A 22,702-nucleotide genomic window follows, 5' to 3' on the forward strand; every position below is an offset into this window, starting at 1 on the left:
GTGTGACATCACGTCTCTGATATCCCAACAATATCTGCCTTTGATGTTGTGAGTAATACCTCAAATTCATCAAATTTATTTACCAAAATCTTAGCATTGGTGTACACGCAAGTATACATGCACCTGTTCCTATTCTTAGCTACCCTAACACAACCCATGTGTTTACTTGTACTGCAATGACTCCCAGCAGTTACTGAAATATCCTGCATCTTGTTTTCCAGGCTGTTGCTCATTCCAATAGAAACAGTGCAAGAATCACTTTCACCTCTGCCAGTGGTTACTGTTAATCTATTAGTCCTTGTATCCCCCCAAGCTAGCAGTTTTCCGACCCACCTAACACTGCCTCGATAGCATCAGCAAATATTCTTGCACCTTTTCTATTTAAGTGTATCCCATCCCTGTAGAAGCAGTCTCTCCTGTTAACAAGTACAGACCAGACTGAAAAAAATTCTACCCTTTGAGCCTTGCACAATCTTTCCAGAGCCGAATTGATCGACAAGGCTCTCATCATATACTCCCTCCTATTGTGTCTGTGCAGAATTGCAGACACTTTCAAATTCAACCCTAATTCACAGCTTTTTTTCAACAGTGACCTGTACTTGTTATGTAATTCTGCCGGTCTCCTACTCTTAATATCATTAGTGCCGATGTGTACAACTATACCACCTTTTATGCCCTTAAAAGATGATATCTGCTCTACAGCATCATCAACCTTTGCCCCTGGCAGACATACCCTGGTCCTGTTCCATCTATCCTTTTTACAAAGAATGTTCCCCGTTTCCCTGACAATAGAGTCACCAACAACTACTAGTTCCTGTGGGACCAGCGCATTCTGCCTTGGGGGTTGCCGCTGTGTTGCGTGATGAGTTAGTTTGATTTCTGTTCCAGGGAAAATAATGGAGTCACTGGTTAAGGAAGCAATGCAGGATCATCTAGACAAGATTGCAGTTATAGTTCAGGCACAGCATGGGTTTGTTAAGGGGAAGTCTTGTTTGACAAATTTGATTGGATACTATGATGTGGTGACAAAGGAATTGGATACAAAGAATAATTTTGATATCATATACTTGGATTTTAGGAAAGCTTTTGATACTGTGGCACGTGGAAGACTACTGTACAAATTGGAGCAGCATGGCATTAAGGACATGTTGCTACAATGGATAAAAGAACGGTTCAGTGGTTATCAGTGGAGTCCCCAAGGATTCAGTGTTGGGCCCATTGTTGTTTTCGGTATTTATCAATGGTACTGATGAAGGTATATCAGGTTTAATGTCTACATTTGCCAACGATATGAAGATTGGCAGGGTTGTTAATGACAGTAATGATAGTATGCTACTGCAACATTATCTGGAAAAGTTTAGCAGATGGACTGAGAGGTGGCAACTGAAGTTTAACATTGACAAATGTAAAGTACTGCATATCGGTAGCAGTAACCCCAGAGTACCTTATCAACTGGTTGGTACTACACTCAGGGTAGTGGAGAATGAAAAAGATCTGGGGGTAATTGTGCAGTCAGATATGAAGTTTTCTGAACAGTGCAAAAAGACTGCAAGAGTAGCTTGGCATCTTGTCATTGATATACAGGAATTTTGATAGCAGGGATAAGGGGTTGACTGTTGATGATCCTTCTCTTAAAGTAACTCTTTCAACAATTAGATTAGGTTCTGGTGATGAAGCCCTCCTCTTAGAGAAAATTAAAGTCATAAAATCAGTATAAAGTACTGTATTGAATTTCTATACCAAAAATAAGTAATTTTTTAAGATAAGCAAGAAGTGGCCATGCTACAGTGTGCTAATCAAATGTCCCAGTACATTGGTAAACATACTTAGTGTGTAGGTAACTATACTATCAACTAGTATTAGTAAAATAATAAGAGGAGTATACCTCAATATAGTACATAGAACACTTCCGTATGATACCCTCCAGAAATATTTCTGGAGGGTATCATACGGAAGTGTTCTACGTACTATATTGAGGTATACTCCTCTTATTATTTTACTAATATTATTATCAACGTAGAACATATTGAGTATTACAGCTCTGATTCATACTATCTAACTATCAACTAGTATAAAGGTTTCAATGTAACTTTTATTGCAAAGCCGTGCAGGCCTCTTAATGATGAATGTTGATAAGCTATGTGTTCTTTATCCTTATCCCAATCACAAAAAACTACAGTGAAATAATTTATTTGTGATAACTAGAATGTGCTTCATTTGTTTATGTATTTAAAACAAATTTATTTTTCAACCTTTTGAGGATTATTAAATCATTTTAATTGATTAATTTTAAAAATAATCATTAATTCAAAAAAAAAAAAAGATTAAATAACTGTTCCCTGTTTTTTGACAGAACAACAGCAACAAAAGGGAAGAAATGCAAAAAAGAACAAAAAGAAAAAAAAGAATCGGCCTCACGGCAGGGAGATAGTATTAAATCAAGCTCTTCAGAGTCTTTGTGGAGGATTTTATAAGGTTAGTAAGAAATTTTTAGATTATACAAAGTTGATACATTTTTCTTTACTGTGTAAATTTATTGAGTGAGCTTCATGTCATCCATTGTAGCAAAATGATGACCCTGAAGCCCCATTTAGTGAACAGCCAGAAGTCAGATGGTGCAAGGTCGGGGGACTAGGGAAGCTACTGCATGACTGATTTTTTTTTTTTTTTTTTTGATTTTTTTTCGTAGCCAAAAAATTTCTGAACTGTTTTCACCATTTAATTGGGCACATTGTCATGGTGCAGGATCCAGCCATCCTTCCAATTTTGAGGTCATCTTTTCCTTGCATTCTCGTACATGTGTCAAAATCTCACATAATAAGCAGTGGTAGTGCTTCTCTCCCTGGTCAAAAATTAATAGTACACTATGCCCACATCATCAAAAAAAGATCAGCATGACTTAGATGTTGGATTTTGTTGCACAAGACTTCTTAGGCTGTGGGGACATTTTTGTGTACCATATGTGTACCTTGGTCTCAGGATTATAGGCAAATGCCTAACTCTCATCCCCAGTGACTATTCTTCTTAGGAAGCTTTGTGTGCATTTTTTTAAGAAAATCACCTGTGATGGCTTTCTTGCATTCAATTTGATTCATCTGGAAGCAAGTGTGGAACAAACTTTGCACACACACATATAATGCATCTCTAAATCTTGTATCAGGACTGTTCATGAGAATCTCAAGGTTGAGGTTCATCTTCCAGTGTTTCCTCCATTTTAAGCCAATTGAACCACTCGTAAACTGCTGTTTTCTTCAAAGCATCATCTCCATAAACTTTCTATAATGCTTGCAGCAGCTCTGTAGCACTTTTCCCAAACTTAAAGGAGAATCAAGAATTATCATTCATCAAGAATCAAGAATGTCAAGCATTCTTAGCATCAAGAATGTCGCAAATTGCGACATTCTGCAGTTGGTCAGCTGTGACCCACAAGTGAAGTGGTCAAGCCACTTCCCACTTGGCATGTGTTCACACCAAGATGAAGGTCAATGCCTTGCGAAACCTTATGGCCACAAACTATTTAAATACCAGAATGCAATTCCAGGAGCTTTTTGAATTTACTACATACTTGTTCTCTTAGCAATTCTGAATATTGTGCTGCTTCAATTTTTTCTGGTTCAACTCATATTTAACAAGTAATATGAAGTTAAACTCATTGGTCTTTGTTCTACTCCTTGTGAGTGATTAAAAATTTTCTGCTCTACAGAAAGAGCTTCTAGCTCTTCATATAAACAATAGTCTTATAGTCAAGTCAGCACAAAAAAAAAGCTTTTAGGTGCAGTTATAAACATGGAGATAAGAAGAGAGAGAGAGAGAGAGAGAGAGAGAGAGAGAGAGTGTGTCACCTTTAATGATGACAACTATTTCAATTCTTTGGAATTACACAATGTCATAATGTTCCCAATTCCAGCTAGGATTACAATTAGAATTACATTGCCTCTTGTGTCTTTAACTCATGTGGCACTTGTTCTAAGACACATTTTAATTGTCTCCACCTGGCACATTGCTTGGCATTATTCATATAAACTTTCTTGACATTAGTTATTATCATTGCAATTTATGAACTGAACTGCTAGAACAGATTTCTTATTTGCTCGTTCTTGGTGTCTTGAATGCAACATACAAAAGCTATTAATTCCAATTATAGCTGGCTGGGATTACTATGATTTTAACTAGTGATGGGCATAATCAAGAGGTCATTATCAATTTTTATGGTTATAGCAAATCATTCAGTTATGACAATTCATTTGATTATTTTGGTTATACTCGTATCATTTGAATGATTCATTCAATTATAGAAATCTTTCAATTATGCTCATCACTACTTTTAACAAAGCATCGAAAAGGGAAGGTGACATGGTTGTGACAGTAAAATCCTTTTAAATTAAAAAAAAAATTGCCATCTCAAACGCTGATCTCTGAAGCAGTTTTCTTTGATTTTACATACACCGATGAGCCAAAACATTATGACCAGCAAGTCGTTATGTAAATCAAAACAACTGCAGGTGAACTACGGTGTGAGCACGGATTGGGACACGGTATAAAAAACACCTGAGCTCTGTTAATCAGTGTTACTCTTGTTCTTCAGATGAGAAAGGCAGCAGACATAAGCGAGTTTGACAAAGGCCAAGTTGTAATGGCCAGATGACTGGGTCAGAGTATATCCGAAACGGCACAGCTGGTGGGGTGCTCACAGTCAGCCGTAATTAGTACCTACCTAAAGTGGTCCGAGGAGGGAAAACCCACAAACCGCCAGCGAGGTGTTGGACAACCAACATTGATGCTCGAGGTGAGCGAGGCTCTCCCGGATGGTACGTGGCAACAGTGGCGCAACTTGCCGGTAATTGGAATGCTGGTGATGGGAGTGATATGTCACACCACACAGTACATTGAACCCTGCTAAAAATGGGGCTCCGTAGTTGCAGGCCGCTCCGAGTGCCCATGCTAACCACAGTTCACCGGCAGCAGTGCCTAAAATGGGCACACGAGCATTGAAACTGGACCTTGAGTGATTGGAAGAATGACCCGATGAATCACATTTCCTGTTGCACCATGTGGACTGCTGGTTACATGTGCGACCGGGTACCTGATGCCACCTGGATGCATGGGACATAAACGTGGTGGTAGTGTCATGCTTTGGGCAATGTTCTGCTGGGATACCCTGGGTTCAGTCATCCACATGCCAGGCACTCTGATGTCTACCTCCCACCTAAACATCATTGCTGACCAGGTACACATGGCTACGGTCTTCCTCTCTGGCGGTGTCACCATGCCACACTGCCCGGATTGTTCGAGACTGGTTCATGGAACATGAGGAAGACTTCCAGGTATTGCCCTAGCCTCCAAATTCCCCAGACGTCAATCCCATCAAGGATCTGTGGTTTGTATTGGAACAGCAACTCCGACCACGGACCTTACAAGAGTTAAAGGATCTGCTGGTTACGTGTTAGTACCAGATACCACAAGACATATTTAGAAATCTTGTAGCATCCATGCTTCACCAGGTATGAGCTGTTTTGGCTGCACGTGAAGGACCAACATCATATTTGGTAGGTGTATCATAATGTTTTGGCTCATCGGTGTGTATATATATATATATATATACACACAGAAAATGTAGACCATTTTCAATTTCAGCCTGCTCACAACTGCCAAACCATTTAAGTCAAGGCATTAATAAAATAAATAAATTACAATATTTTTTAAGTCAGTCTTAAGAATAAAATGTTCTTATTTTTATTTTATTTTTAGCTTTTATTATGATCAGATAGACTTTTAAGCTTGTATATTCAGTGCAAATTATCAGCTGAGAATCATTGAAACTTACGTAATGAAATTTTAATCATGCCTAAGTTTTTTTTAATATTAAGCAAAGGAAATCACATCTGAATTCCATATTTAATTAAAATAAAGATTGGTATTAATAACTATGATGATAATCAGAATATAATATCACTTTCTTGTCATATAAGCTTCATAAGTAAAATGTCCAGCTATTTGGGCTTTTTTTTTTTTTTTTTAATTTTTATTAGAGATTTCATTGTATAACTTTTATTAGGCAGTAACTGGTTTCAACTTGGAGGGCAAGCTGCGGCAACCTTCTGTTGACTTTGACAGTGAACGTGTGAGATATGAACATCGCTTTGCTCCTTTCAGTAGTGTGATGACACCACCACCGGTTCAGTATGCTCAATACCATGAAATGACCAGGCTGAGTAGGTATATGCCCCGCCCAGTTCCAGAAGATTTGTATTTAGCTGCCTGCAAGTGTTTTCAACATGTGCGAATGCTATTAGAAAATCTTTCTGATCCAAGTGAAGAGGTATGTATTAAAAATCCTTACTCGAACAAATATTTTTATTTTCAGTCACATAAATATACTAGCCAAGAACTTATGTTTAATGGCAGCTGGACATCTGAATACTTGCTTTTCCTCTTTTAACAACTGTAATTCACTACTGGTGTTTTGGCATTGATGGTTGAGGAAATGAGGTAAGTTCCTCATTATTTAGCAAATGATCTGTAGAAAGAACTAGCATTTAAGTATATGACCAATCACCCTTAGCCATAATTATGAAAGCTTCCCTGGACTCAAAGGAGGTACCCATAGACTGGAGATGTGCAAATGTGACCCCAATCCACAAAGGAGGATAAAAGGGAGACACAGGTAATTACAGACCTGTTAGTTTAACTTCTGTTCCTGGGAAATTAATGGAAGCACTGGTTAAAGAAGCATTGCAGGATCATCTAGACGAGACTTCAGTTATATCTCGGACACAGCATGGGTTTGTTAAGGGGAAGTCTTGTATGACTAATTTGATTGGATACTATGATGTGGTCACAAAGGAACTGAATGCGGGGAATAACTTTAATATCATATATTTGGATCTTAGAAAGGCTTTTGATACTGTTGTACATGGAAGACTGCTCCACAAATTGGAGCAGTGTGGCATTGGAGGCAAATTGCTGCTATGGATAAAGGGATGGTTGAGTGGGAGAAGACAGAGAGTGGTAATCAATGGACACTGCTCTTCGTGGACTAATGTTATTAGTGGAGTCCCTCAGGGTTCAGTGTTGGGTCCATTGTTGTTTTCTGTATTTATAAATGATATTGATCATAGTATATCAGGCTTAATGTTCAAGTTTTCAGATAATACGAAGGTTGGCAGGGTTGTTAATGACACTAATGACAGTACACTGCTGCAACAGGATCTAGAAAAGTTGAGCAGATGGGCTGAGAGGTGGCAAATGAAGTTTAACATTGACAAATGTAAAGTACTACATATGGGAAACAGCAATCCCAGAGCAATGTATCAACTATGTGGTACTACACTGGCAGTGGTAGAGAATGAAAAGGACCTGGGGATAATTGTGCATGCAGATATGAAGTTTTCTGAGCAGTGCAGACGGTCTGCAAGAGTAGCTCATGGTGTCTTGTCAATGATATACAGGAATTTTTATAGCAGGGATAAGGAGATGATTATGCCCTTGTATAAGGCAATGGTCAGACCACATCTTGAGTATTGTATACAGGTCTGGAGCCTCATTTTAAGAAGGATGTAGAGCTGTTAGAACGAGTACAGAGAAGGGCAACAAGATTAGTGAATAGAACAAAAGGTTGCTCTTACGAAGAAAGGCTTAAGTTTTGCAACTTACAGTGTCTGGAGACTAGGCACCTGCGAGGTGATCTGATTGAGGTGCATAAAGTCTTGAATGGTTTGAGCCTGCTCATTGCTAATGGGATTCTTCCTCTTGCTCAGAATAATCGCCTGACAGGGCATAAATTCAAATTGAGGAAAGACGGTTGTAGGATAGATGTGTGGAAGTTTGCATTTAGCCAGCGGGTGGTTGATTGCTGGAACAAACTTCCATCTGTCGTTGTAGAAGTTGATAGCTTAAATAGATTCAAGGCAGAACTTGACAAACATTTGGAGCGAGTGGATGGGTGAAATAAGGGGTGGGTTTTTTTTGTTTTTTTTGGGCTGATGCTATATAAGCCTGCTTTCTTGCATCATGTGCCTTTGCTAATGCTAATTGGCTTGGCAATGCCATGAGCATAGAGATCATTACATTTGCTACGCACCTAAATACCATCCTCCTGATTTCATCCTGCTACTTTTTATAAATGGTAGTAATTTTCAAATAAATGGTTAGTGAATGATCTTTAATAAATATTGGCTGTTAATAAATGGCCTTTTGTTATGATGTCATTTATATAGCATCAGCCAAAAAAAAAAAAAAAAAAAAAAAACCCTATTTCACCCATCCACTCCCTCCAAATGTTTGTCAAGTTCTGCCTTGAATCTATTTAAGCTATCAACTTCTACAATGACAGATGGAAGTTTGTTCCACCAATCAACCACCTGCTGGCTAAAGGCAAACTTCTAAACATCTATCCTACAACAGTCTTTCCTCAATTTGAATTTGAAAGCATAGTGTGTAAATTGTAACGTCAGTTTGTCATTTGCTGGATGAAAGACCCTAGTTTCCAATAAAAAAAATAGCACAACCCTTGTCCTATATCAACTCGCACAACTCTAAAAAAAAAAAAAAAAAAGCCCACAGAAATTTTTTCTGTTCACATGGGATTCAAATCCTTCTTTGAGATTTAAGCTCATTACTTTTAAAAGGCAGTTTAAAATCTTGTTAGTTATAATCACACTGCAGAGGACAAGAAAATCTTCCCTCTTTTCATAATTCTAAAAATGTTAAAATTATAAAAATAGCATTAGCTGTTTTATTATATAAATTTCAAGGTTTTGTATTTTTCATAGCTGCCAACTCTCTAATGGACAATCCATCTTTTTCACTTGTTTTGAGCCCTTATGCTTCACAGAATTGTAACATAGTATTTCTGTCTTTTTTTGCATGAAAATAGCAAAACTCTGTTAAATATAATTTTAACTTTTTTTTTTTTTTTTTTTTTTTGAAAATTATGTGACTGGTTATTTTTCATTGACGAATAGACTGTCAATTATGCTATATCTATGTTGCATGAAGTGCAACATATATATATATATATATATATATATATATATATATAGCATAATGGACAACCCATCATTCCAATCTCTATAGAGATTAGGACAATGAAACATACAATCATTATGAAATGCTGCATGTGATTGCAGCATTTCATCTTATTTTTGTGGTGCAAAGGTAAATTGCAATGTCTTTTTGTAAGATGCTAAAAATATAAAACAAAAGCTTCCAGAAGATATGTGTAAGACTTTCCATATAACATTTGCTTTCTATACTATGTATGTAGGTGTGATTTTTCAGTTTCAAGTAGCAGAAATGCATTATAATCAAGCATCTGCAAGATTGCAAAGCATAAGGACAACATGCACTCCATAGAAAGAAATATAAAATAGAGGAACCGTTTTGCAATGATGATAATGTCATACAAGTCAATTGTGTATTCACGTTGTTTATTAGCATTAATAGTTTCCTATGACCGAACCTCTTTTATTACACTTCAAAGAAAATTCTGGTATCTGAAAATTTTAAAAGTGCACTATTAAACAAACTAGGTTTCCAGAGGTTATTTTATTTTTAAAACTCCAAATCCTTATCATTAGAATAACAATCTTCTCTAAGTTGTGCAAATCATGCAGGTACATTGTTCAGAAATAGCAAAAATATATGGTTATGGAAGAACAAAAACAGCAGGCAGTGTTAATGAAACCACACAGAGAGGAAAAGAATAGGTATTGATGACTCTAAAAATTGTCATTATGCCACAGATTGATTTAAAAAACTGTATTGCACTTTAGCATTGATAATGCCATTGTTAGAGTGGGCCCAAAAACTTGTGGTAGCAAGGATATTACAAAAGAATATTGACTGCTTGGTGGTAATAGGCTGTACTTGTCTCATTAATTTACAAGGTGGTAGATGACACTCTCATCAACCAGTGCAATATCACCATCTTGCTTGTTGGAGGCTTGAAGTGGTGAAACCCACGTTTAGTCTCAGAGCAAAGCCTGGAGCAATGGGTAATGCCTCCCATTCTCTTGCAGTATGATTGATGTCTTTTGAGGTTATGATGGGCATCATGGTGAAATCCAATCTTCCTTACATTTTGAGGGTAGAGTTATAAAATGGTGTTCACAGGCTGACTGCTAGATAGTCCACCAGACCAAAGCTAATGCTAACTCTCTTAGTGTATAATCTCACTGTCTCTGCTCTGCCCTATAGTAACTGGAGGGAGTCCAGTTACTATATGGCAGAACAGAGACAGTGCCATATAGTAACTGGAGGGAGTCCAAGTATGCAGGAGCATTGTCAAGGAGCTAGATACCGTGGCAGCAAAAAAACTGCATCACCCCTGAAAAAAAGGAATGTTTGTAGTTTGATTACAGTCATTTTGTTTGTCGCAAAGCAAAGGTATTGCCTCAGATAACACTTCTATTGCATCAGACAGTAATTGCAAGGTATTGCATCAGCCATTTCTATAAATATGACATTGGAAGGATATACATGCTCATTAGTATCCTTTTTTGCAGAGGTGTAAGCATGGCTCCATATGTTCAGCTGACACCAAGAAAAAAAAGTGTAGCTGATGCTCTGTCCCAGAACAGCTCTCTACGCATGCTATCGCTGATAAAATAGGCTCCCACCAGTCAACAGTATCCCAGGTGCTGAAATTAAAGCATGAAACAGGTGATGTGATGTGAAGAGAAGACCTGGATCAGGCCGTAAGAGAGTGGCTATGCCTTTGCAAGATTGCTATTTGAAGCAGCTATGCTTTCATAATTGCCGTTCTAGTGCTCCTGATCTAATGATGAGTTTGTCTTCTTGTCTCACACCGATGTATTTCCTCGTTTTTCTCCCTTAAGGTACAGTCATACCTCAGAAATGGTGGCATTACAGTGTTGGACTGGCTCAGCAACAGTTCAGATTTGAACCTATTGAAAATTGCTGATACGTATTGTCATCTAAAATTGCCCAGAAGAAGCCAACAAGTAGATTTAGCTGTAGGAGAGCATTGTAAGGGTACCAAAAAATTGGGCAACCTTATATCCAGAAGTTGATTAACTCTATGCCAGATTGTTGCAAGGCTTGAGGAGAAACAGGTTGTCATGACTGCCATTTGCATGATTTCTCATATTTCCATTAATTAAGCATTTTACTCGTTGAGAAGATATTTATGGAAATTAGGTATATCGGATGGAGTCTTTTTATTGGATTTCATTCACAGAGATATATATCCCATCTAACAAATGCATTTCAAACATTTCTGCAACCCACAATGCAGTGCAAAACACTATTTGCAAAATTCACAAGTAATGCAGATTTTTTTGTCCGGCACTGGATATTCTTGCTATCTCTAGGGCATATCCAACCAAAAATTTCATTACTTCATAACTCCCCCCCCCCCTCCATTTTCTTACTACTGAATAGATCATGGTTAGTCAAACTAATAGAACAAAATTACACGTGAAAAGATCTAAACCTCCCAAACACTTTCTCGTTCATTTCATAAATATATGCCTACTCAATTCCAACCTTAGTGATGTTTATTTTCACTTAGAGTCTGCCAAATACCACTAACTTTTTCTGATGGAATCCCAGTTATCAGTTAATTCTGCCACTGCTCATCTCAGTTGTCCTAATTATTTGCTATGCAATTGCTTTCACCTCAGCGATTGTACTTATGCATATGTCTTCTCTAGTATTCCCCGTCAGAAACTTAATAATTTGAAGCTCCTGTTTTCAAACTTCTCTGGCTTAAAATCTTTCTACCTTATTCTGTCAAATTCATCTGTTGCCTCTGTCAATCTCACTTTTCCACTAATCACTTGAAACTCTAACTTCCTTTCTTTGAAACTCAACTTTTTCTCCAGTCCAACTTTCCATAAAGTGGGGTAATTTTCCTTGGTGATTTTAATTTTCACAACTACAGATAGCTTAAGTTTTCTAGTCATTCTCACCCTGCTATTGTTTGACATTAGTGATAGAGATCCCTCTTTTATTTGGTTTAATTAATGTTTTAAATTTTCTGATGGCAGTGCTTCTTCATATATCAGTGATTTATTTTTGTAGGGATGAAATCCTTTATTCCACACTCCACCTTAAAATCTTGTCCTTTAACTAAACCTTGGTTTTTCCAATAAATATATTAAAGCTGTTCAAGAGAAGAATGTTACATATCGCAATTGGCTTGCATCCAAATCTCAAGTTTCATTTTCTGACTACACCAAAGCTTGCAATGATTGAAAAGCAGTTATTAATCAGCATAGAAAACTTATTTCTTATCCAAATTGTAGTTGAGCATTCTGGTCTCTTGCCAAAACTATTGGCCACAACTTCTGCCCATCTCTATTTCCACCTCTGCCAAAACTTAATGGTTCTATTGCCATCTCAGCTAAAAATAAAGGCGACCTGTTAGCATCCTACTTTTCTTCTAACTATTGTATTGATGACCTTGGTAAACTACCTCCTGCCTTTTCCAGTATACTGCACTCAGTGCCTCCTGTGGTCTTAACATCAGAAGGAAGTCAGAAGAATTTTGAACGTTCTTAATGCTAAGAAAGCTCCAGGTTCTGATGCTTTTTTTTCACTTATTCTCAAAACCCAGATTATATTCCAGAATATTCTCCAGATTATATTCCAGAATATTCTCCAGATTATATTCCAGTTCTGTGTCACCTTTATAACTTTCTTATTCCACTGATGTTTCTCTTCCATTTGGAAATTTTCTCATATCCAGCCAGTTTCTAAAAAAAAGATTTGTCTGGATATGAGCCCTTCTGAAAATCCCTTCCATCCAATTCTCATCCCACTGCACTCACTTCTACTCTTCTTAAAGTAATGGGGAAATCCATTAACTGCCAGCTCCTAAAACTGTCTTGAAACCTTTCATCTAAATTGCCAGTATGCATTCCGTCGGTGTCAGTCTACTAGTGATATATCTGTTGTACTGTGAGTGATATGTCTGACATCTGTCATGCCCTATAACCTCTCTCAAGCTTCTAAATTTCATTCAAAAGAGGGCAGTTAGGTTGATTAATAACCCATCTCTAACAAAGTTTCTCCATTGCCTGTCTCATAGATGTTATGTTTCTGCTGAAAGCCTTTTTTGTAGATATTTCCATGGGCACTACTATTCTGAATTGGCATCTATAATTACTCCTCTTTCTTCCAAACAAGTCTGAACACATGCCACAACCAGTCAACTTCCATTTGCTGTACTTCTTCACAGAACCAACTTTTCTTCTTCCTCATTTATCCCTACAACTTACATTTTCTGTAACAACCTCCCATCTTGCGTATTTCCTGAAAATTAGTCTACAGAAATTCAAGTCTAAGGTCAACAAATATCTTCTTTTACCTTCTCAGCCTTCAACCCACGTACAGTACTAAGTACCTATAGGTTCTAATACCTTTCATGTTAGTTTTAATATTAAAAAAAATAATAAAACAATAATAATAAATTGTATGCTGAAAAGCTTTTCTACAAAAGTGGATGAATATTTGACAGACATTTACTACTATCTAGAAAAAAATGCTAAAAGGAAAGGTGGTTTAAACAGTTGCAATTAATGCACTGAACCAAAGATTTTGAAGCATCTGTTACACATTTTCCGTTTTTGGGTGAATGTTTAACTAGACTAGTAGAACAGTGGCGACCTCTGACAAATTTACATAAAGATGGAGTTAATAGCAATGAGATAAACAATGTGAGTATTCATTGATTAGCATTAGTGATGGTAAATGATGCAAGAAAGCCAGCTTTAATGACACTTCCCATTTCACCTATTCATTTGCTCCAATAGTTTATCTAGTTCTTCCTTCAATTTATTTGCTATCAACTTCCACAACAACAGGTGGTAATTTCTTCCAACAAACAACAACAGCTGGCTGAAGGCAAACTTCCTCACATCTGTTCTGCAACTGTCTTTCCTCAATTTGAATGTCTCCACCTTCATGTGTGTGTGTGTGTAGTTCTGTCTGAGCAGGAGGAAGAATCTCATCAGCATTGAGCTTGCTCAGTCCATTCAAAGCATTAAACACCTCAATCAGATCACCTCGCAAGTCCCAAGTCTCCAGACGCTGCAATTTGCAGAACAGAAACTTTGTTCGTAAGAGCACCCTTTTTTTTTCCCTCACCAATCTTGTTGCCATTTTCTGTAATTGTTCGAGCTCTTCTACATCCTTCCTAAAATGAGGCCTCCAGACTTGTATAACTTGGAATATAGATTTTGACAAAGTTCTTCAAGATCCAAACAGTCCGGATCCCGCATGGTATTATATTAAACCATCCTGTGACAGCTCTTTCCTAAACTGGGGAAAACACTCTCTTGCAAATGTCAACATACAACAACTCCACATTGCCCACACACACAAAATCATCTGCATTTTACAAAAATATATACCGATGGGTCAAAATCCTAGATTAGAGTTGGTGCCACAGCTGTCTTCCCTCATGAAACCTTCTCTGTATCGCTTCCCAATGAATGTAGCATCTATACAGCTGAATTATACGCCATCAAACTTGCAATAGAAAATATCCTCCATCTGTCCATCCATAAAAGCATGATATATATACGGACTCCCAGAGTGTGATTATAGCTTTACAGAATAACTCTTCTCAAACACATCCTTTAATAAAATTCATAAAATCCAAACTGATGCATATCCAAAAACTCCAGCGAGTGGTCATTTTCTGCTGGATCCCAGGCCATGCTAGGATACCAGGAAATGAATGTGCGGACTATGCCGCTAAGCATCCATCCAACAGAGAATCATCACAATATTATGTTCATATCTTGACTGCAAAAGTAACTTACGAAGAATATGTAGGGAACAGTGGACGATTTCTGTAATTGTAATTTCTGTAATTGACGATTTCACCTTTATCTCCTCACAGGTGCAAAGTGTGTTAAGTGTCTAACGGCACCAGGGGTTTCCCCCATCTCCGCGTTGCTTTCATTGTGAGTGTAATAGTTCACTGGAAAGGCCAGAGATTTAAAAGTGTGTGTGGATCATGTGAGTGTGTTATGTTATGTACCGTTGTTCTTCTGGCCATTTAGCCACTGGACCCCAGCTGAGGCCCAACGTTGCCCGCACTTCGTCCCGTGGAGGCAGACCAGGTAACCACAAATTTGCACTCTGGCAGGTCCTGCCACCTAGTTTCCTGAGATTTCAGTGGCTAGGACCTTAAAAAAAAAAAAAAAAAAAATTTGTATGGGGATATTGCGCTAGAATTGGAAAAGCCAAAATGGTGGGTGAACAGCATAATTTAGATATGGTTATTTTTGGCGTGTGGGGCATTCACTTGCATACAGATAGAGTTGGGTAGGGAAAATGAAGATTGAATTTACTCTCTCGCTCTCGAGGTATGTCTCTGTCAAGAGTGTGTCCAACTTGTTCCATAGGTTCACTATTTGTGCTCTAACCCCAGTGGTTACCCTGTTGGTTTGTTCCTTGAACAGTTTTTCCAGGGCAGCTTTAAGGAACAGTGATTTTTCGTATACTGTGCCCTCCGGCAAGGTGGGATCCAGGGGTGGCTCTTGTTGCTTGTCTTCGCTGGCATCCTTTTGATTTGACTTGTAGGGTTTTCTTGTGTTTCCTTTGGTTCGGTCTGGGAGTGCATCCCCCGCTCAAACTTAGGCATTGTCTTCCTATTTTTCCTTTTCCCTGTCTGGAGGGCCCTGGAACAGGGATCATCCACTTCTTCTTGCTGTTCAGTGATGATGGTATCGTCGTTTTGACTCTGATGCATGACTTCTTTAGTTTTGTCGGCTTTTCCTTCCACGTCTAGTGAGTTCCGAATTAGCGGGCCAATTCTGGTTATCCAGAGTTTCGTTGTTTCACGTGAAGAGGTTCGTGAACGGCAGTTGAATGTCGCCTACTACAAGTCCGTAGCTAGATTAGACGGCTCTCGGTGGGCCAGCAAAATTTGGGGGGATTCCCTCCTGTCACATGCGGGGGGGGACACAAGTTAAAAAACCAGGTACAGAGATGGGACTACTTTCTTTGGGGATTTGCAGAGGTGCCAATCACGATTCCGAAGTCTGTTTTGGCACAGATCATACTGGTCGAGAGTTTACACTTATCCATGGTCAGTTTGTGGAAGAAAGAGGGGGGGGGAATCAGATGCACACGTTAATATACATTTTTGAGCATAATTTTCTCGTAAATTGTTCGCAATTGTTGTTGCAGGCAATAAGCCTATATTGTCACACAAGGGGAAGGTTTCCAACCCAGTCAAGGGCCAGATATCAGCGTGCCAGCCACGTTATATTGGCTAGCTCTCTATTTCCCTGCTGTCAGCCGCATGGTGGCCAGTGCAGTCTGGCAACAAAGGAAACAGATAAATAACGTTGAGATCTAACTAAATACCCAGTAGAATGCTAAAAGTTTCTCACCAATGGTATCCACTGTTGTTTATCTTCATGGGAGAACACAATATGGACACTAGGCTAAACTTAAGACACATATTTAATCCAAAAATGCACGAGCGATGATACAAGCATCCTCACTGTACGGCGGCCATACCGTCTTCCTCAGCCGGCTAGGCTAGGTAGTGATCCTCCGCAATGCACACAGTGGAACTCTCCTTTTACAATGAAACATATTCTTGTTGAGTGTTCTTTATACACCACCGGCCGCCAAGTCTCATTTAGCTTTCTTCCAAATCTTAAAGAACCCCTGACACTCTACCACATCATAGGCAACGATGCTAATCTGCCAGAATTTTTCCACTTTATTAAACTGATAAAATTATATCACCGTTTTTAACTGATGTCATAACAGTCACCATGCACGCATTGAACTAATCATAACGTTGATTAGTTCAATATGGCCAAAGTTGCCCTTGCACCAAAAAACAACAACATCCAGACTTGTATGCAGTACTCAAAATGTGGTCTAACTATTGCCTTATACAGTGGGATAATCACATCCTTATCCCTGCTAGTAACATTATTTTATATCATTGACAAAACCCCTCTGACAAACTGTCCTGGCAGCCTGTCTGCATGGTTCAGAGAACTTCATATCTGACTGCAAAATTATCCCCAAGTCTTTTGAGTAGTGGAATATGTAAAACCACACTTGGTACATTACTCTGGTATGTAGTACCACACAGTTGGTACGTTACTCTGGGGTTATTGATACCCATATGAAGTACTTTGCATTTGTCAATGTTAAACTTCAATTGCCATTTTCGTAACTTTTCTAGATACTGTTGCAGTAGCATGCTGTCATTCCTGTCATTAACCACCCTGCCAACCTTTGTATCATCTGCATATGCGGATATAAAGCCTGATATGGCTTCATCAGTGTCATTGATAAATATAGAAAACAGTGGGTCAAACACCAAACCCTGTGGGGACTCCACTAATAACATTAGTCCACAAAGAGAAGTGTCCATTGATTACCACTCTGTCTTCTTCCACTCAACCATCCCTTTACCCATAGCAACAACTTGCCCTTAATGCCACACTTCTCCAATTTGTGCAGCAGTCTTATACGAGCAACAGTATCAAAAGCTTTCCTGAAATTCAAGTATATGATATCAGAATTATTTTTTGCATCCAGTTCCTTTGTGACAAACTGAATGAGTATTTTGCATCTACATTCACACGTGAGGAATTATTGTTTGAAAATGGCAGAAGGTTATCAAATTGTAGCAGGGTGCTTAATGATCTTGTAATAACTGAGAGCAAAGTGGAAGAGAAATTGTTGAAGTTAAACGTAAGAAAAGCACCTGGGGTGGATGGGATCTATCCAGTTATATTAAAGGAGGCGGCAAAGCAACTAAGCAAACCCTTAGCCATAATTATGAGAGCATCCTTGGACTCAGGGGAGGTTCCCACGGACTGGAGATGTGCAAATGTATCCCCAATTCACAAAGGGGGATCGAAGGGTGACACGAGTAATTACAGGCCAGTTAGTTTAACTTCTGTTCCGGGTAAAATAATGGAGTCACTGGTTAAAGATGCATTGCAGGATCATCTAGACAAGACTGCAGCAATAATTCAGACACAGCATGGGTTTGTTAAGGGAAAGTCTTGTCTGACAAATTTGATAGGATATTATGATGTGGTTACAAAGGAACTGGATGCAAAAAATAATTTTGATATCATATATTTGGATTTCAGGAAAGCTTTTGACAATGTTGCGCATGGAAGACTATTGTACAAATTGGAGCAGAATGGTATTAAGGGTAAGTTGCTACAATGGATAAAAGGATGGTTAAGTGCGAGAAGACAGAGGGTGGTAATCAATGGGTGCTGCTCTTCTTGGACTAATGTTATTAGTGGAGTCCCACAGGGTTCGGTGTTAGGTCCACTGTTGTTTTGTATATTTATCAATGATATTGATGAAGGTATATCAGGCTTAATGTCGAAGTTTGCAGATGATACAAAGGTTGGCAGCATTGTTAATGACAGTAATGGCAGTGTGCTACTGCAACAGGATCTAGATAATTTGGGCAGATGGGCTAAGAAGTGGCAACTGAAGTTTAACCTTGACAAATGCAAAGTACTGCATATGGGTAGAAGTAACCCCAGAGAAACATACCAACTGTGTGGTACTACACTTAAGGTGGTAGAAAATGAAAAAGACCTGGGAGTAATTGTGCAGGCAGATATGTAGTTCTCTGAGCAATGCAGACAGGCTGCCAGGGCAGGTCATGGGGTTTTGTCAATGATATATAGGAATTTTACTAGCAGGGAAAAGGAGGTGATTATCCCTCTGTATAAGGCAATGGTCAGGCCACGCCTTGAGTACTGCGTACAGGTCTGGAGGCCTCATTTTAGGAAGGATGTAGATTTACTTGAGCGTGTACAGAGAAGGGCAACAAGATTGGTGAGGGGAATGAAGGGATCCTCTTACCAAGAGAGGCTTAAGTTCTGCAAATTGCAGTGGCTGGAGACTAGGCACCTGCGCGGTGATCTGATTGAGGTATATAAGGCCTTGAATGGGTTGAGCACGCTGAATTCTGATGGGATCCTTCCACTTGTTCAGATTACGAACCTAAGGGGGCATAAATTCAAATTAAGAAAAGACAGATGTAGAATAGATGTGCGGAAATTTGCCTTTAGGTGGTTAATTGCTGGAACAAACTTCCATCTGTCGTTGTGGAAGTTGATAGGTTGAATAAATTTAAGGAGGAACTGGATAGGCATTTGGAGGGAATGGTGTGATTTTTTTTTTTTTTGGCTGATGCTGCATAAGCTCATACATTTGCTTTCTTGCATCACATGCCACTACTACTACTAATACTACTACTACTACCACATCATAGTATCCTATCAAATTGGTCAGACATGATTTCTCCCTTAACAAACCCATGATGTGTCTAAAGCAGCGTTTCCCAAACTTTTTTAGTCACGGAACACTTTTCATCTCACAACATATTCATGGAACAGTTACGAAACACAAATTTAGCAGGATCCAAAGAACTATTTCGTAATATTTTATTACATACAATGCACTGTGCATCAGGAGCATCTATATTTCCAACAAACACATGTAAAGTCGAAAATCAAATAACTGTCATCATACTTTCGTTCTGGTCTTTCATTAGTTGGTTCCAGTTGATCCTGCATAACTTCTTTTACAAGTTATTCCATTATTTTCCCAGGAACAGAAGTTAAACAAACAGGTCCTAATTACTTGTTCCACCTTATGATCCTCTTTGTGAATTGTTAATACATTTGCACATCTCCAGTCCACATAAACCTCCCCTGAATCCAAGGATGTTCTCATAATTATGGCTGATGGTTTACTTACTTCCTTTGCTGTCTCCCTAAATATAATTGGAGAGATCTCGGGTACCTTTCTTTTGTTTAACTTCAACAATTCCTCTTCCACTTTCCTCTCAGTTATTACAAAATTATTTAGCTCCGTGTTAGAGTTGATAAACTTCTGTCGTCAACTTCCCTGAAGAATTCCCCATGTGTGAATGTAAATAGAAAATACTCATTCCATTTGTCAGCAACCTGAGAAAGATCACCAACATTGGAACATCGATATCATTTGAACCAATTTGATTCATTCATCCCCCTTCCATATAATATTTACATAACTAAAGAAGTCTTTGCTGGTTTGTTTTTTTTTTTTTTTTTTTTTTGCATCCTTTGCCAAAGATTTCTTGTAATCTGCCTTCGCTTGCCTAACCTTTTTTTTTTTTTTTTTTTTTTTCTTGATTACAAACTAGTTTATATATATACCATAGGCTTCAGGGTCACCTGATAATTTATATGCAATCCATGCATTTTTCTTCTCTGCCACAAGTCTCATTAGTTAATGTGACATCCATTTAGTGACTTCTATGATTAATTCATTGGATGCTTCCCATTCAGAATTTGCTGTTGTAACATAATCAGTTGGTTTCACTACATAGAATTTAAAACTCTCTAAGATCACTCTAGTCACGTTTATGAAAGCATCTTCCCTTTTCCCTTGATGATAGTTATATCTTTAAGTAAATCCCACATCAATTCACTAACACCATAATATTTACTACCATAATAGGTAGCTCTAAAGTTTGAATCACCTACGTGATTCAAACTTTAGAGCTACCTATATAACACAATTTAAAAATTACAATTCCTTTACTTCTCACTCTATAACACTATTACAATGGCAGCAAGATTCAAATGATACAAGGGTTCTACTTATAAGTAATAACCTACAAAATCTCTAGCTAAATTAAAAATAAACTAACTAGAGTGACTAGGTGCGGGTGACCACCCACGTGTGTACCAACGTAAGCAGGGGTCGAGGTGTTGCACCCTCACCACCTCTCTGTGTTATTAGGCAGTATTAGGTGGTAGATGACTCTCATCAACCGGTACAATACCACCACTTTGCTTATTGGAGGCTTGAAGTGGTGGAACCCATGTTTAGTCTCCAGAGCTAAGTTCCGCCCAACCCTTCCCCATCTCTTCCATCATGCAGTATGACTGATGTCTTTTGAGGTTATGATGGACATCATGGCGAGATCCAGACTTACTTACATTTCGAGGGTGCAGCTCTAAAACGGTGTTCGCAGTCCGGCCGCTAGTTAGTACACCAGACCGAACCTATTGATAACTCTCTAGGAGGCTTCCAGATCAGCTAGTGTATAACCTTGCTATCTCTACTCTACTCTACTCTACTTGAACACGTCAAGAGGTGTCATCGCTGAATGTGGACCTTATCAATTTGTCAGATGAAGAACTCAAACAAGAATTACGAGAAGGAGTCATCAATGTAAGCCGAATTCTCACAAAGGGATGATGTATGTAATCCTTACATTTGACAATCCTAAACCACCAACAATGATCAAAGCCAGTTACCTTAACTGCAAAGTTAAACCCTACATCCCAAATTCATTACACTGCTATAAGTGCCAGAAGTTTAGGCACTCACAGACAGTCGGCAGAGGAGCAGCTGCCTGTGCCACATGTAGATCCACTGCACACATTACTAGTGACTGCACAGCCACAACACCAAACTGCATTAACTGTAAAGAAGCTCATCCGGCATATTTGAAGGAGTGTCCCCTTTTGGAAACATGAAAAAAAAGATACAGCAGTACAAAACTGAACATAATGTAACCTACCAAAAGGCTAAAAAAATATCCTAACCAGTTCCGAATGCTAACAAGTCAACTTATGCCAAAATAACCAAAAATCACACATCAATTGCTACCCAAACGGAGGTAACCCTACCACCAACAAAATCACTAGCTGAATGGGCAAGGTCAATATTGTCCACAGTACCAACACCCCAAACAAAATGCAAACAAAGCAAAGCAATAAATATGCCGATCACACTACAACCAGATGCCACTCAACAGCAGAATACTGCAGTATCTACCACTCCTGACTCAAACCAAGATGAACAGGTTTTAGAACTGTTTACTGAAGAGGAGATAGATACAGGGAAACCTTATTTTCCAAAGAAGGGGAAAGGTAAACTTGAGCAATGTAAACCTTCTGCATCTCGAAAACAAATTGAGGGCCCTATTAAACCCAAATAATGCTTACTTTCTTACAGTGAAATTGTAGAGGCTATTGTAGTAATTTGGTTGACATCCGAGATCTCCTTTCACATCCTATATCACATCATATGATCCTATTGCCTTCTGTCTACAGGGAACCAATCTAATACCAAATGTGGTGTTTATATGGTACACCACCAATCTTCACCGGTCCAGCACATGAAACCTCCCTGCAGCTATGCAAATGCTTTTATTACACTATGCGGCAAAACTCAAAGGGCATTCAAACCATCCTACTTGGAACGGACTTTTCTCTCCTAAATGAGAAAACCTATACCGAGCCTATCCATCAGTAAATCCACCAACTGGGATACATCTTTGCCCGGGTCAAGTGCCTGCCTGGAAACCCAAAGGTCGCGAGTTTGAATCCCGCCTTGGGCTTGGATCAGAGTAAAATGCAAAAACTTTGGGAGGTGCATGGCCACAGAAGCCAATTCGCCAACTAACAAAAAAAAAAAAAAAAAACATCTTTGCCCGCTGCAGGCCAACTGGCAAATTGACCTTAGTAAGATACAGCCCACTGCCTCTCATACAGTCCCACCTTGGACGTACTATATACCACTGTGCAAATTTCCATTGACAGCCTCCTGAGGGAAACACACCTTATCCCAACAGAATATATTGCAAATACACACCTCACTGAGAATCCAGCATTTTAGACTCCAGTTTTAGACCCATCTGTGTAGATTGGTACATACC

General features: G+C 38.7%; 1 protein-coding gene across 3 annotated transcripts in view; it reads left to right on the forward strand.

The window, feature by feature from the left end:
• Positions 1–22,702, forward strand: part of Naa35 (N-alpha-acetyltransferase 35) — a 401,343-nt gene that overhangs the window by 338,490 nt on the left and 40,151 nt on the right. For all 3 annotated transcript variants that reach the window (XM_090368451.1, XM_090368454.1, XM_090368452.1), the window contains 2 exons: positions 2,354–2,475; positions 6,056–6,319. In XM_090368451.1, the coding sequence (XP_090224577.1) occupies positions 2,354–2,475; positions 6,056–6,319 (386 nt within the window). The remainder of the gene's footprint in view (positions 1–2,353; positions 2,476–6,055; positions 6,320–22,702) is intronic.

This window comes from Mastigoproctus giganteus, chromosome 2 (assembly GCF_048544385.1).
Source record: "Mastigoproctus giganteus isolate SK-2022 chromosome 2, ASM4854438v1, whole genome shotgun sequence".
Classification (NCBI taxonomy): Eukaryota; Metazoa; Arthropoda; class Arachnida; order Uropygi; family Thelyphonidae; genus Mastigoproctus; species Mastigoproctus giganteus.